General features: G+C 48.4%; 1 protein-coding gene across 1 annotated transcript in view; it reads right to left on the bottom strand.

The window, feature by feature from the left end:
- PDE9A (phosphodiesterase 9A) overlaps window positions 1-10,828 on the bottom strand; it is a 50,336-nt gene extending 39,508 nt beyond the window's left edge. Inside the window, exon 1 of the mRNA XM_005526534.3 lies at window positions 10,705-10,828. Within this exon, the coding sequence (XP_005526591.1) occupies window positions 10,705-10,773 (69 nt within the window). The 5' untranslated portion in view covers window positions 10,774-10,828. The remainder of the gene's footprint in view (window positions 1-10,704) is intronic.
- Window positions 10,829-14,202: the final 3,374 nt, after the last annotated feature.

The raw sequence follows: 14,202 nt of genomic DNA, 5'->3' as shown, positions 1-14,202 counted from the left end.
AATGTGTTTTAGAGGATGGGAGGGCAGCACTGAGTACTATTGATGGCTCCAGCACAGAATAGGAATCCTATTTGCCTGGAGTCCATTATCACTGGGAGGACAGCAGCAGCAGCAAGGCACTGTGGGGACACTTGGCTGGTGGCCACATTTCGTGGCACGTGGGCTCTCCTGTGACCTGCAGAGGTCGACCTGCAGCTCTGAGGACAGGCACTGGCTGCAGGACAGAACATCTCAGCCCCGTGGAGATATTCCTGCTTGTGTGCCAAAACCTTTGCTGCTCAGCCTGGGTCTCCATGATCATACATTTCTGGCATTGTCTGGGGGTCTGAGCCACAAATTTCAGCTCCCTTCAGACCTGTCTCTGCTGTCTCTGACCCACAGTCACCTTGCTTAGGTCCCTGTGGATGAGGAACCACTGCTGAGATGTGTCTCCCAGCACTTCATTCCCTGCATTAATGCCTGGTGCTGGAAGATATCCTTGCTTAGGGAAAGATTGAGATCCTGCATAGCAGGGGCCAAGGTTGGGAGACCACAGCAGTTCCAAGAGCTGGGGTAGTGGGTTAAGGTTTGCAGGTATAGGATTTTCTGTAATGCAATTCCAGGTTTCTTCATAATACACATTTTAAAAGGCATAGTCATGCAAGTCAGCCCAAAAAATCCAGGGATGAACCTCTAGGGATGTATAAAAAGAGGATACAGGGTCTCTGTTATTGCCTGGTGGCATGAAAGTCTCTTGCAAGACCAGTCAACACAAGGCACTCAATTTCTGAAAGCAAAGGCAGAACTGAAATCATGTCTGAGCAAAGCCACAGCAACGACAAACCACGTGGCAAAGGGAAACAGAGGCCTCTGCCTCAGCTTGCAGATTGATGACTAATTGCCAGGAAGAAAATCAACCACATATAAACCCTGTTAACTGCATTTCCCTTGGATTTGTGCCAGGTGGAAAAGGCTGTATTCCTGAAAAGTCATGCAGCATCTGCAGACAGGTGTTTTTTACCCCCTGAGAGCTGACATGATTTCATGTTTCTGTCCTTGCTGTTGTTATCAAAACCTCTGAGATGGTGGATGGCCCATCCCTGGGAACACTCAAGGCCAGGTTGGATGGGTCTCTGAGGAACCTGACCAATTTGAAAATGTCCCTGCTCATTGCAGGGGGTTGAACTAGACCCTTAAGGGTCCCTGCCAACCCAATTCTATGATTCTACCACTTGTAGGAAAAAGAGGACAGGAAAAGCAGCCTTCTCTGAATGTTTAACTTGTTTGTGTCAAGGAGTTTCCACCAAGATCACGGAGCAGCCATTCAATTTAAGTGGGAAATGTTCTGTCTGCCCTGGAAAGCAACGTGATGCAAATGGGGGGAAAGCAGAATAAATAATAACTGAGGCTTTTTGGAGTGGAAATAACTTTTTGATGAGGCATGCAGGGACTGCAAAGTAGGACACTGTGGTTCAATGGGGATGCCTGGTTCCTGGCCTGGCCCTCAATTTTGTGGAACTGGTTTCTTTCCTGGAAACAGTTCTGTATTTTTTGAGACATTTTATTCTGAAATTAGGAGCCATTGTCTCTTAATCCACAGTATCCACCTCTGGTGTAGGAAAAGGATTAAGAAACCCCTCTTGGGAAGAGCAGGGATTAAGAGACCTGGTACTGGTTTTCCCACGTGGAGAGGAGCTCAGATTAAGGACTGTGATGGAAATTTTACTAAAGGACCATTGTGCACAGACTCTGCAGCTTACCAGTTTACAACTAATCACATTATATTTTGCCTTCAGATGGAATAGGTAAAAACATGGCTTACAAATCCAATTTCTGTTCTATATTTGATCCTCAGAACAGCTAATCCTCTCTGTAAACAGCAAACTCCATCCAGAACATTATCCTGTTCTAATCTGCTGTCTGTAATTGGGTATTCTTCCAAGAATTTAACTTCTGTTTGATTATTTTTATTTTTCCCTAGTAACATTCCCAAATAAGTAATGTAAAATATTTTTTAAGCCAGTGTACCCTTAATTTCCAGTTCTACTTCCTTTCCTCTGGTTTCAACCTGCTGTCTTTAATACTTTAGCACTTGTTCATGGCCTTTGTTCAGCTCAGTGAGCAATGTTCAGAGTCAGGGCTGAAATTGCAGTTTAAACAACCTAAATTACAATCTTTCACAAATGAGGATGGGGGATACCATGTCAGAAAAGATTCTAGTAAAACTCAGTTATGTATCTCGCATGGACTGTGAAAATTGCTGCTGCTTCTGTAAGAGCAGCTTTCATGGAGGATTTCTGAACTGGTGAGGCAGAAGGTTCATGTGAAATTTTTCATTGGGATTTTCCCTGTCTTTCCAGAGGTGTTTGTTGTCAATAACAAAATGAAGACTGATCCAGAAATTTTAGGTATCCTTCTGTAGGAATCACCAGAGAGAATTCATATTTCTTGACATGTAAGAAAATAGGTCTTCCTCAGAAAATACCCATAAATGTCCTCTTTGTCATAATCCCCAATATCCAAAAGAAGCTTTACCTAAAATCCCATATTAAAAAACGTTCCAGCTTTCTCATTCTTAAAATACTTTAAATTCTTAATATTTAAACATATAATGTTTAATTTTATTTAATTTCATAGTCTTAATATCTTTAAATTTAAAAATAATTTAAATTCTTTACAAACAAAGATACAAACATAGCATCAGCCCAACTACACCCAAGCTTTCTGTCTCCTCTTTATTTCTCACACTAATTAACAGCTGCTATTCAGAAAACCACTCATTTATCTGAGCTTCGAATGTTAGGCAGCATTAAAAATAGTCTGCCAGATTTGCCATCTGTTTGATACAGTGGGAGCTTCTCTGAGAGAAGAACAGAAGAACAGAAAACCAGTGCATGTCCATGTGTGGAGGACAGAACACGAGAGCCCTCAGCTGAGGGTCTGAGCAAAAATGAAAACTCCCCCGAGCTCTTCAAACACTGAGAGAGGAGAAGTGTGGCAGATTTTTTATCCCAAAAGCCACAGCTCCGTAATGCTGCTGATTCACACAGTTCTGGGCAGGGATGTGGCTTGAGAATGTTCATTTCAACACAAAATGTACGTGTGGGGTTCATCTGACATAATTTTAACCATCCACAGGCTCGGCAGCTCTCGAGTGTCCCTGCCAGGTGCCCTCTGTTGCTGGCAGGGAAGGAGGATGCTCTCCAAATTGGCCCTCATGTCTCCAGAAAGCCCTTTGGGATGGGATGAATCATCCCCTGGAGATGCCACTGACTGCAGGGGAGCTGCATGACTCTCCTGCAGCAGCCATCACTCACTTTGGGATGCCTGTGGTTAACTGGGGTGAATCCCTCGGTTTCCTGATCATATAAATTGCCCTAAATTAAGAAACAGGAGCTGCCAGACAGAGCTGACGTACCAGGATCCTGAGGCATGTGGTAAGTCACAATTCCCACCCCTGTAACATCCCTGAAAGATGTGGGAAAAGAGATTTTCCTCTTTTTAGGAAAGAAGAATGTCTGTGATGCACTCATAGATGTGTGAGCCCAGGACAGTCTGGCAGATTGTTCACTGAGAGGGGCAGCACGACAGAAGTTGGCTCTTACACCAGGAGCAAAGAAGGATCTCAGTAACTTTTAGAGTCATTAGGGCTCATAGAAAAAGGGAGATTACATTCAAGAGAAACTTGTGCAACCTACTGGCTATACTAAGGGACGTATTGCAAATATTCCATCTGTCATAATTATTAATGGCAGAACACAACCAGGAACCTGCAAGGCTGATTGTGAGGGGCCAGGCTGAAAGTTTCCTATCTTCTGCAGCAGAAATAAAAACATTTCATAAAAGTATTTCAACCTTTAACAAACAACACAAATATCTATATTCTGGCTTTTCTTAACACAAGAAGGGCAGGCATTTGCTGCTAATGGAGTACAAAGTGCAGTTAACCCTGCAGCACACCCTGCATGAGGCTTGAAATGTTTTGTAAACTGGATAATAGGGATGCTTTAGCACCAAATGTTCTCAGTAGTTGTGAGTGAAGTTGCTTGTTTCCAAGCTGATCACACGATTAAAATCTGACTTTGGAACTGGTAATAGAGGACTGTTAGAAGGAAAATGTTAATTAATGGAATGAGGAAAGAGGTTTGAGGAGAGACCAGAAAAAGGCTGACTTGAATCTATATAAGCAAGTTCTTGAGGAAGGTTCTGATGCCTTGAGAGGCTACCTGGAACAGAGGCTGGACAGTGTTAAAGGAATAGAGTAGGGATTTATTAAAAGGCCTTCAAAGCAAACACCTTGGGCAGTACAAGAGCCCAGCTGTGGCTCCACCCAAGATGGAAGATGGGTCACACATTTTCACATTTTTATAAGTTCTGGTCCATTTACATGTTTGGGTTAATTGTCCAGTTACAACTTCAGGTTATCAAGTCCCATCCTCCCAGACTGCTCTCCTCAATTCACTGTTTATACTTTTTGGGCCTGAAGCTGCAACGGTGTTCTTTTTCTCAGGCTGGAAAAGGATTGTTTTGTCTGACTAAACTGTGAAGAAAACTTGCTGACACTTTATATGAAGTTCAGAGTTACATACTAATGCAGTCCAGAATCTGGAAAATATGAAAGCTAAAACTTAAGGCACCAGCTCTAGAAACAGAATGATTTTGTTTTGTTTGTGAGGAGCCAGAAGAGTTGTATATGGGGAGAATAAGCTATATTTGGCTGGTGTGAACCCAGAGGTAACGCCAGAGTTACCTATGAGAAAAGTGTTAGACTGAGAGTGTTAAACTTATACTTTGTCTGGGCCAGTGTGAACATAAACTGTAATAAATATAATATACCAAGTGTGACTTCACAAAGATAAACAGCAGTAAACAAGCCTTGCTGGGTGATGGGGATGGAAGAATTTTGGAGCTGTGCTGGAATTACAGAGCTGTGCTGGGATTATGGTTTGGTCCCCAAAATGCTCTGAGGAGCCCCCACTGGGGAGGAAGGAGAAAGGGGAGTAAGGGAGAGAGAGGCCCATGTGTGACATAGTCTTTCATGTTTTTAAAAGCATGGGTTTAAGCCATTTTTACTCCTTAAAATGTTTATTTGCTGCAGTGTGAAAGAGTCCAAGGAACCTGCTGCTCATTTTGTGCTGCTTTACAGCAAGAACAAGCAGCCACCTCGAGTTCACCAGGGCCAGCTAAAGTGAGAAAGCCAAAGCTAGCCAAGACCTGGCCACACTCAGTGCCACCTTTTACCCTGCCACACCCACAGAGTTCTGCCAGCATTAAGAAAATGGCCTTGATCCCACAAAAACATTCCTGTGCCTTGCTGTGCTAAAGCAGGATGTGGCACAGAGCAGCCCCCAGAGGTGTCCATGTCCTGACTGCCATGGACACCCATCCTGTGCACCCCTTTGGTGTTTGGCAGCTGAAAGGGTGTTCCCCTGAATCCTCAGCCCAAACAGACACAGGATGGGGTCCATGGGCTTGTCTTGCTGTGTTGAAAGAGTCATCGGGATGCAAAAATACTTCATCGCCTCAAAGGGATCATCACGCCATTGTTTTTTCTGCTGTGTTTTATTTTTCATCTGAATCCAGTTTTTCAGGTTAAAAATAGCCTGGTGAGCCTTGGAAAAATCTGTTGGCTTTGCTAGAATCTGGGCATTTATACCACAGATGCTGCTGCTGTGACTGAAAAGAAAATCTCACGTGACAGAAGCAATTCCTGCCTGCTGATGTTTCAGTGCAACAACCACGGCACCAAAGCTCAGTCTGAGCCTTGTCCTGTTCCTTGGGGACCTCAGGACAAGGGGAACAATGGCTGTGGGTGGCTCAGTGTCCTGCAACACAAGTCAGGTCAGTAGAGACCCCGAAAGCTTAAACTCAATGCATTTATTTGAGACAAAAAAAAAAAAAAAGTGAATTTTCTGCTTAACAGTCAGAATGAATAAACCAGCAAAATGACTCCAAAATTCTTTACTTGCTTTCTGAGGAAAATACCACTGAGTGGTTTCATAGAATCCTTGACAAAGATATCAGTTCTCTTCTTTTTTTCCAGTTACTTCAGGCTCTGTAACCCTCTGATTTTCCATACTTGTTACAAATATGATGTTGATTAAGACACTGGAAACAGAAATCCTCTTGAAACAAGCATTTTTCTCAGAGGAACTCCTTAAAACTCTGCAAGCAAACCCACTATCCTGTGACATTTGAAAAGGAGAGCTGTGAAGCCATCCTGCTGGGAATAAGGCCACTGGCTGGTTCTGCTCTGCTACCATTTAAATCTCAAAGGTCAAAAGAAAATGTTCCCAGTATTTTCTCCATGGAAAAAAAAAAAAAAAAGATCAGGCATGAGCTGGGGAACTTGTTTGGTTTTTTTTTTTTCCCTGGTGGATTTTTAATTCAAATCAGACTCAACAGGACTTTTTCTTCAAAATGCAGCCAAAGGGTTAATAACAGTGTGAAGGAAAATAAGATTCCAGATCTGGCTCAAGTTTGGCACCTCTCCACTGATGTTGGGGGTTTGGGTGCTTGACCCCATCTAGTGGCACTCCAGGAACTAGGAGAAATGCCAGTCCATGGTGGTTTGTCACTCATGAAACACAGCCACGGCTTCCCCTTGCCCTGCTGTCTTCTCCTGCCTGGCAGCAGAGCAAGCTGTGGTACATGGAGGTGTTTCCCTGTCTGCTCAGCCCCAGCAGCTCCTGAGCAGTGCAGAGGGAGGAGTGTGTCAAGGCAGGTGGGTAATGGACTGCTGGCTGAGGATATCCTGTAGAAATAAATCAACTGAGCAGCTCTTGTTTCCCCCAGGTGTGCATCCCTTTAGGTGGGTGCTGGATAAGAAGAGTTCCACTGGAATTTCATTTTTCACTCAGCTCCAAGAACAAGTGACCTCTTTGAAGCTGCTTTGTGCACAGCCCTGGGCTGGAGTGTGGCTGTAATCCCACAGCCCCTGCATGAGCAGACCTCTGCCAGCTTGGGTGGGTGGGGTGGGCCACCTCAGGTCCCTCCTAAAACTGCCCCAGCTTGGAGAGGTGTTCAGCCAACTCTACCCACTGGAGCAGAGCCCAACCCTGTGGCCAGCTTTGGTGAAGACAATTTTGTGCCTGGCTGTGCCTCTGGAAGGTCAGTTTACCTCAGTCCCCCCTTCTCCAGTCTAAATTCAACAGAATTCAACAGAATCACCAGGTTGGAAGAGACCTCCAAGATCATCAAGTCCAACCCAGCCCTAACACCACAACTGGACCATGACACCCAGTGCCACATCCAGTCTTTATTTAAACACATCTAGGGATGGTGACTCCACCACCTCCCCAGGCAGACCATTCCAGTACTTTATTATTCTTTCTGTAAAAAACATTTTTCCTAATATCCAACCTGTAATTTCCCTTGGAGCAGCTTGAGGCTCTGTCCTCTCATTCTGTCAGTTGCTACCTGGAGAAAGCAACTCTGACTCGACTCCCACCTGGCCACAACCACCTTTCAGGAAGATGTAGACTGTGATAAGGTCGCCTTTGAGTCTCCTTTTCTGCAGGCTAAACAACTCCAGCTCCCTCAGCTGTTCCTCCTGTTCTGTTGTTCAAGATTATTATTATTAGCAGTAGTAGTAGTATTAATAATAATAATAAACAATAATAAATGAAGAAGAAGAAGAAGAAGAAAAAGAAGAAGAAGAAGAAGAAAAGAAGAAGAAGAAGAAGAAGAGAAAGAAAAAAAAAGAAGAAGAAGAAAAAGAAGAAGAAGAAGAAGATGACGATGACAACGATGACTGAGTGACCTCAGCTGCTTCTCATACAGCTTCTCCTCAAGGCCTTTTACCTTTTACCATCCTCATGGCCCTCCTTGGGACACTCTCTAATAGTTTAATGACTTTTTTCCATTGTGGTGCCCAAAGCTGTCCCCATCACTCGAGGTGAGGCTGTCCCAGCCCAGAGCAGAGCAGGACAATCCTCTCCCTTCCCTGGCTGGTGATGCTGGGCCTCATGGCCCCAGGACTGGGATGTCCCTCCTGGCTGCCAAGGCACTGCTGATTGATATTCAAATTTCTATCAACCAGGACTCCCAGGTCCCTTTCCTGGGTGCTGGTCTCCAGCATCTCATTCCCCAGCCTACTCACACAGCCGGGGTTGCCCCATCCCAGCTGCAGAATCCTTCATTTTCCTTTGTTGAACTTCACACAGTTGGTGATTGCCCAGCCCTCAGATTTGTCAAGGTCTCCTTGCAGGGCCTCTCTGGCCTTGAGGGAGCCAACAGCTCCTCCCAATTTAGTGTGAGCTGCAAACTTATCTAGTATTCATTAGAGTCCTGTGTCCAGGTTGTTGATGAGGGTGTTGAAAAGCACAGGAGCCCTCCAGAACCGCACCAGTGATGGACACCAGCCTGATGTCACCCCATCCTTTACAGCCCTTTGTGCCTGACCTGTGAGCCACTTGCTCATCCATCACCCCACACAGTTATCCAGCTGTGGGCTGGACATTTTGTCCTGAAGGATATTGAGAGAGACAGACATGGACTTCAGCCCTTCCTCTGGGACGTGCTGGCACCGGCGTGGTCCTGCTTTCAGCTGGGCTGATGGTGCCTCCTTTAGTTAATAACCCCTGGGAAGGATTTCAAAGCCAGACAACTCTTCTTTCATAACCACCAGGTCCTTCTGCCCTGCCTGCTGTGCCCCTCTGGACCTGCCAACACACAAACCTACTTAGTTTAATTCCACCCTCCTGCTGCAGAGCACTTTGCAGTGTTCATCTGCGGGGCGCAGGGTCCCGGGGGAGGCCCCCCGAGCCAGCTCTGTCCCTTCCTTTACCCCAGCACAGAGGTGAAACAACTCCCAAAGTCAACAGCACACCCTGCGGCTGCACCGGTGGAAATTCAGGATGAGGCCACGGAAACACAAAAAATTGCCTGTGAACAGCTGCAAACACAAGCAGTGCTGGGGCAGGATGCCCAGCTCTATTGCAGGATGCCCGGCAGGGCCAGTTCGCGCTGGAGCTGAGCCCTTTCAAACTCAACAAGCGCTGTATTAATGAAGCTCCTACCTCGTTATTGGTTGTCAAGAAGCTTAGCGTTGATTTAATGAGTTCCCTTTAGAAGCCTCCACTGCTGCATTCCTTGGAAGATTAAGGGCTGCTGCTTTTTTCCCCCCCTCCCCTCCCTTCTGCTTCTTTCTAATGATGTTACTGAGAAGGCAGGAGAATGTGAGATGTGCCCTGCTTACCGCTGGGTGAACCCCATTTACACGGCATTTTTACTTCAGGAACCCTTCCAAACATTACACAGGCGGGATTTTACATCCGACAAAAGAAACAGATAACATTTACCGAGATTAAACTCTCTTAATGCTGCCAGAGTTTGCATTTGCTTTCTCATGTGCCTCTCCAGTGCCTTTAGTGTTGAAAGTACTCTCCAGAGGCAGGTTGGAGAAATGCTGTAATTTTTTTTTTTAATCCAGCATAGATGACAAACAGTGTGCATTACCGACATCTATGGAAACACTCGATACCCTTTGGAAACGCCAAAACATTTGTTGTACTGAGCTGTACAGGTAGCAGGAGGCTCCATTCAATCCGTGCTTCGCGGGGCCACCACGCAACTAATTTATTAAACCGGGGAAAAAGAGAATCGGTGCCCTGAGCTGAGCAGAGCCGGCAGGGACAGCTCACGGCAGCACAGGGACCATCATCGCCGCTAAGCTACGTCTGAGATGGATAAAGAGGAGCAGCTTTCTCTGGGGAATCCGGCACAGATCTGGATTCCCCAAGGTCTTGTTCCTGAGGACACGACTTTGAGCGCTCGCCGTGGGTCGAGGTGGAGGGGATGGGAGGCGTGTGCGGTGGGATGGGACTGCGAGCAGCAGCTCTCCATTCACCTGACCTGCGGTCACTCACTCGCACGGCACAGGGGAGGGAAGGGACAGGGCATCCTTTTACAAAGAGACAAAAGGCTGGGCGAACGAAAATTTAGAGATCTGAATTTTGCAAACCAGAGTTTACTTGCTCTGGAGCCTCGTAGCAGCTCCTTGTCACAGACAAGGCATTTGGTTTGCGGCCAAAGAGCTGCTGACAAAGAGAAGGGGGGGGAAAAAAAGACTCGCAGAAAGGCGTCGGCATTGTTTCTGTTGTGAAAGCATTGGGCTGTCAGCTCCAGAGCTCTCCCTTTTAGGCAGGACACATTTCTCCCGCAGCTCTCCCTGCGCTGTGAACCGTGCTTAACCAAACCAGGCGGGCGAACGGCACCGAAAGTTGGAATTACCGCAATTAAGGATCGGCTTTAAGGCGGAGGGGTGCCCGCAGCCCCCGGCACGGCACAGGGAGCCGGGCCCTGCCTGCCCCGGGGCTCGGCCGGAGGGGATGCCCAGGGCCAGAGCCTGGCAGTGTCCGAGGAGCCCGGCACGCTGTGCTTCCCTGCTCCCCCTGCCTGGGGGGGAAAGCTGCCCGCAGCTAAACTTTGTAAACACGGCTGCTCCGGGAGAGGAAGCCAGCACGGCTGCGAAAGCGAGCATCCCCACGCCGGCAGGGAGAGCTGGCAGCCACTCCGTGTTGGCAGCGCCCAGCCCTCCCCTCTGCCAGCCTCCCCTTCCCCTTTAAACAAAGATGCGTGCGGAAAGCAGCAGGCAGGCGGGATCCCCCCCTTTCCCCTGGAGAAGGGGCTCGGAGCCCGGGATGCGGGCACGGGGAGCGGCCGTGCAAACACCGCCCGCAGCCGCAGCCGGAGACGCCGCTCGGTGAAAAACAGCAAAAGTACCTTTTGAATTCTTCCATCAATGTCCAAATAAATACATTTGGGCCGGTAAGTCGAGGAGGCAGATCCCATCTTGCTACAGCTAGGCTCTCACCGGACTTGTTTCCAGTGTCAATCAGAGCAGAAAATCAGGTTTATCCTACCCAGCCGAGCCACCGCTGCCTGACAGTTTGGTGTCCCCGCTCTTCTGTATCCCACTGTACTCTCATTCTGGGAAGGTCCCTCCTCTAACATGCATGCATTTTGCTGTGCCTCTGTCTCTCTCTGCCACCTCCTTTTAGTTTTGCTTCCCTCCAAATCCAGCTGCCTCGGACAGGGAAAGGCACGGGCTCCAGATGCTGCCTGCAAGCCCCCTCTCCATTCCCATAGCAACAACCCCTCTTGGCTTTAAGGCTGAGAGCATCCGCATGCGGGCTCTGACCCTGGGACTGACCAGCTCCTGTTATGCACAAGATCAAGTGGCATTTATGCCTCGGGGTGGGCTGCGGAGGAGGAAAAACCTCCTTCATCGGTGTGGTGAGAGGTATCATTTGATTTTACACTAAAATAGGACGGTAATTATTAGTTAGTGCCTCTCGGCACAGAGACAGGCTCCCGTCTGGAAGTGCCCTGTGGTGGAAGTGTCCTTTCAGACACCCACTGCCAGCCGGGGCTTGGACCAAACTCAGCAGCTCCATTTCCACATCCCTCCCATTACCATTACAAGGACAGAAGGAAAAAGCAGAAGCTTTTTTTTTTTTTTTTTTTTTTTTCCCGTAAGCTCCAGCAGCACGAAGAAAGCACAAAGCCCATGCTCTCGCCCACCGCCATCCGTGCCGCCCCCGGAGAGAAGGAATTTGTTATTTAGGGGAACGTGAAGTCTCCCGGCAAAGGCGTCTCCCGGAGCAGGGCAGGGGGGAGCGGTGTCCCCGGAGAAGATGCCGAATGCCATGTGCCGTGCCCGGGCTGTGTGAGAGGCTGCACAGCCAGCACACAGCCCCTCCTGAGCCCCAGCTCCCTGGGTGCTCTGGGGCTTGGGATGGAGGGGCTGCAAAAGCCTTTCCTGGCCTCCTCTGTGCTGCAGGCTGTGAGAGCAGCCGGGTCCGAGCTGCTCACCCTGCACACCCCAAGCCCTCTCTGCAGCCAGAGCGAGACAAAACTGACCCCAGCAGAGGCCAAGGGGCTTGGCTGTGGCTTGTCCTTGGCTCTGGCTTGTCCTTGGCTGTGGCTTGTCCTTGGCTGAGGTTTGTCCTTGGCTGAGGTTTGTCCTTGGCTGAGGTTTGTCCTTGGCTGCCCGTGGCAATGCAGACCCTCTGTTCGCTGTAGAGGGTATCTGTAGGGGTCAGAGGGCTGAGTGTGGGTCCCAGGGCTGCCTGGGAGTCAGAGCCAGGCTGACCTTTCAGGCTGGAGCCTGTGGTACCTCTGGAGCTCTCAGAGGCAGTAGTGAGCTGGTTCTTCTGGGAAGTGCAAGCCTTTGCTTCACATCTCCCCCTGCCAGCTTGGAGCAGGCATGGGAAGTCTTCCAGGAGAGAGCCCCTGCCAGTGCAGGGGTATCCTGGGGTTGTCCTGTGGCCTGTGCTACATAACCCACTGCCCTCTCGACTGTCCTCTAGGCTGTGTTGCAGTCTGTCCCCCAGACTATCCTGTAAACTATCCCAGAGCCCAATCCCTCAGATTACTCCACAGGTGATCCCCATGGATGTTCTGAGCTACAGCTTCTCCCCCTTCACCAGCCCGTTCACACCAACCCCACTGCTTCTGTACACCAGCCAGGACCTCTGTGACCCATCTTTCCATACCCTGCTCTGCCAAGCACTGCCTTAATCCTGTTTTGCTGTGATTCAGCGCTGAGTGACTAGATTGACCCAGCAGGTTCCTGAGGAAGATGGTTGTGATGACAAAAAATGCAGCCATTTGGGAAGAGACAACAAGAACACTCCCTCTGGGGGATGCACATGGGACATTTAGGATCGTAGAGGAGGATACTGAGCTCTCCCACTGTGATTACCCACTCCAGGAATGGTCAGACAATGTCACTTCACTGGTGCATTTCAGGACTTGATCACACCTCACCAAGATATCTAATGATCACATTGGTGAGAATCTTCTTTTGGATTTTTTTTTAATTTTTATTATTTTTATATCTGACCAGCTCTTCCAGCCAGCAAAAAGACAAGCTCTGAAATCCAGGTGATGAGCCTTGTCTTGCCTCTCCACTGTCCCTGTCCTATCTACTCTCCCTGTGTATTTAAAATTGTGTTTCTTAAGCTCCAGCACACATCCCCCCCTCTCCCCAGTTACAATAATACTTGTTGGAAAAGCTACTTTGCTGTAAAACTGCTGACTACTGCTCTTTTCAAGAACTTCAAGTAGAAGTGAATCTTCAAAAGCTGAGCACTCAGAAATTACAACAGAAGCCTGATGCAATCGAAGGCTTAGTTCAAGCCCATGCCTGAAAGGAGACGAAAGATAACATTCATCAAAGAGAATGTGCAGCTCCAGCAGATCACTGCCTTGAGTTGGTTTAACCTTCCAGAGCCTCCTTATTTCGGTATACAGCGGGAAACGTGGGGCAAAAAATACTGGGAAGCATTATCCTATCCCATCAAATCCTTCAAATCCAAGGATAGCAGTACAGTGCCTACAATGATTTTCCATCATTTGCCTTAGAGGAAGGTTTTGTCCAGCTCAGGGCAGTGCCAGGTTCTTGTGCCCCTGACCACAGGGAGCACATCAGGTGTTTCACAGCTCTGCTCTACCTCCCCTGCCTTGTTTGCTGAGGCCAAACCTTCACTCTGTGCACTCAGACCCTGGAATGTGCCTTTGGGAGAGCTGCAGGGCTCAAGCCTTGGGCCCAGGGATCTGGCAGTGCCCAGCCAGATGTCACTTACCCCGGGGGGTGCTCCCAAAAAAAGGCACTTCTGTCTCCCATCAGCTCCGTGTGGGTGGCTCAGAGGCAGCTTGGGGTTCCCAAGGTGTAACCAGAGGATGCTCAGATCCCACATTGCCCTCGGACTCGCTGCTGTTGAGGCACAGCTCGGCCACGCTGGCTTTGCACGGGCTGAGATCTCCCCCTGCTGCAAACCCTGCTCAGAGGGCGAGGGAAAAGCTTTAGGGATGAGAAGGGCTGCTCAAGTCACTCTCCATGCAGGCCTGGGGTGGGGTGGCACCATTCCTGTCCCCTCCCATCTCTGCCTTTCTCTAGCCCTAGAGGTGAGAGAACAACCTCAGCCCCTCTGAAACCTGGTTTTCTTGCTGCAGTCAAGAAGTTCAGTGCCCCTTGCAACCTGGCCTGGGGACTGCACAGCAGGGATCTTCAGAGGGATTGAGATCGGGGGAAAGAGCCAGAAAATGTAAAACTTTCAGCTAAAGATTTTGTACTTTGAAAAAAGTTTGCCTAGAATTAAAAACAGAGAATGGCATTTCTTTGAAATCAATTTTTCCTTACCTATTCCATACCTAAGCCTTCAAAGTACTTTCTCTGCCCATTAACCCCTTCCTTGCAGGCGCCATCCTTGTGCT

The sequence above is a fragment of the Pseudopodoces humilis genome, chromosome 2 (genome assembly GCF_049639895.1).
Source record: "Pseudopodoces humilis isolate 2021_Gansu_Grassland_sample_001 chromosome 2, ASM4963989v1, whole genome shotgun sequence".
In the NCBI taxonomy this organism is placed as follows: domain Eukaryota; kingdom Metazoa; phylum Chordata; class Aves; order Passeriformes; family Paridae; genus Pseudopodoces; species Pseudopodoces humilis.
The sequence above is the reverse complement of the archived record's forward strand: the minus strand, read 5'-3'. Positions and strand labels throughout refer to the sequence as shown.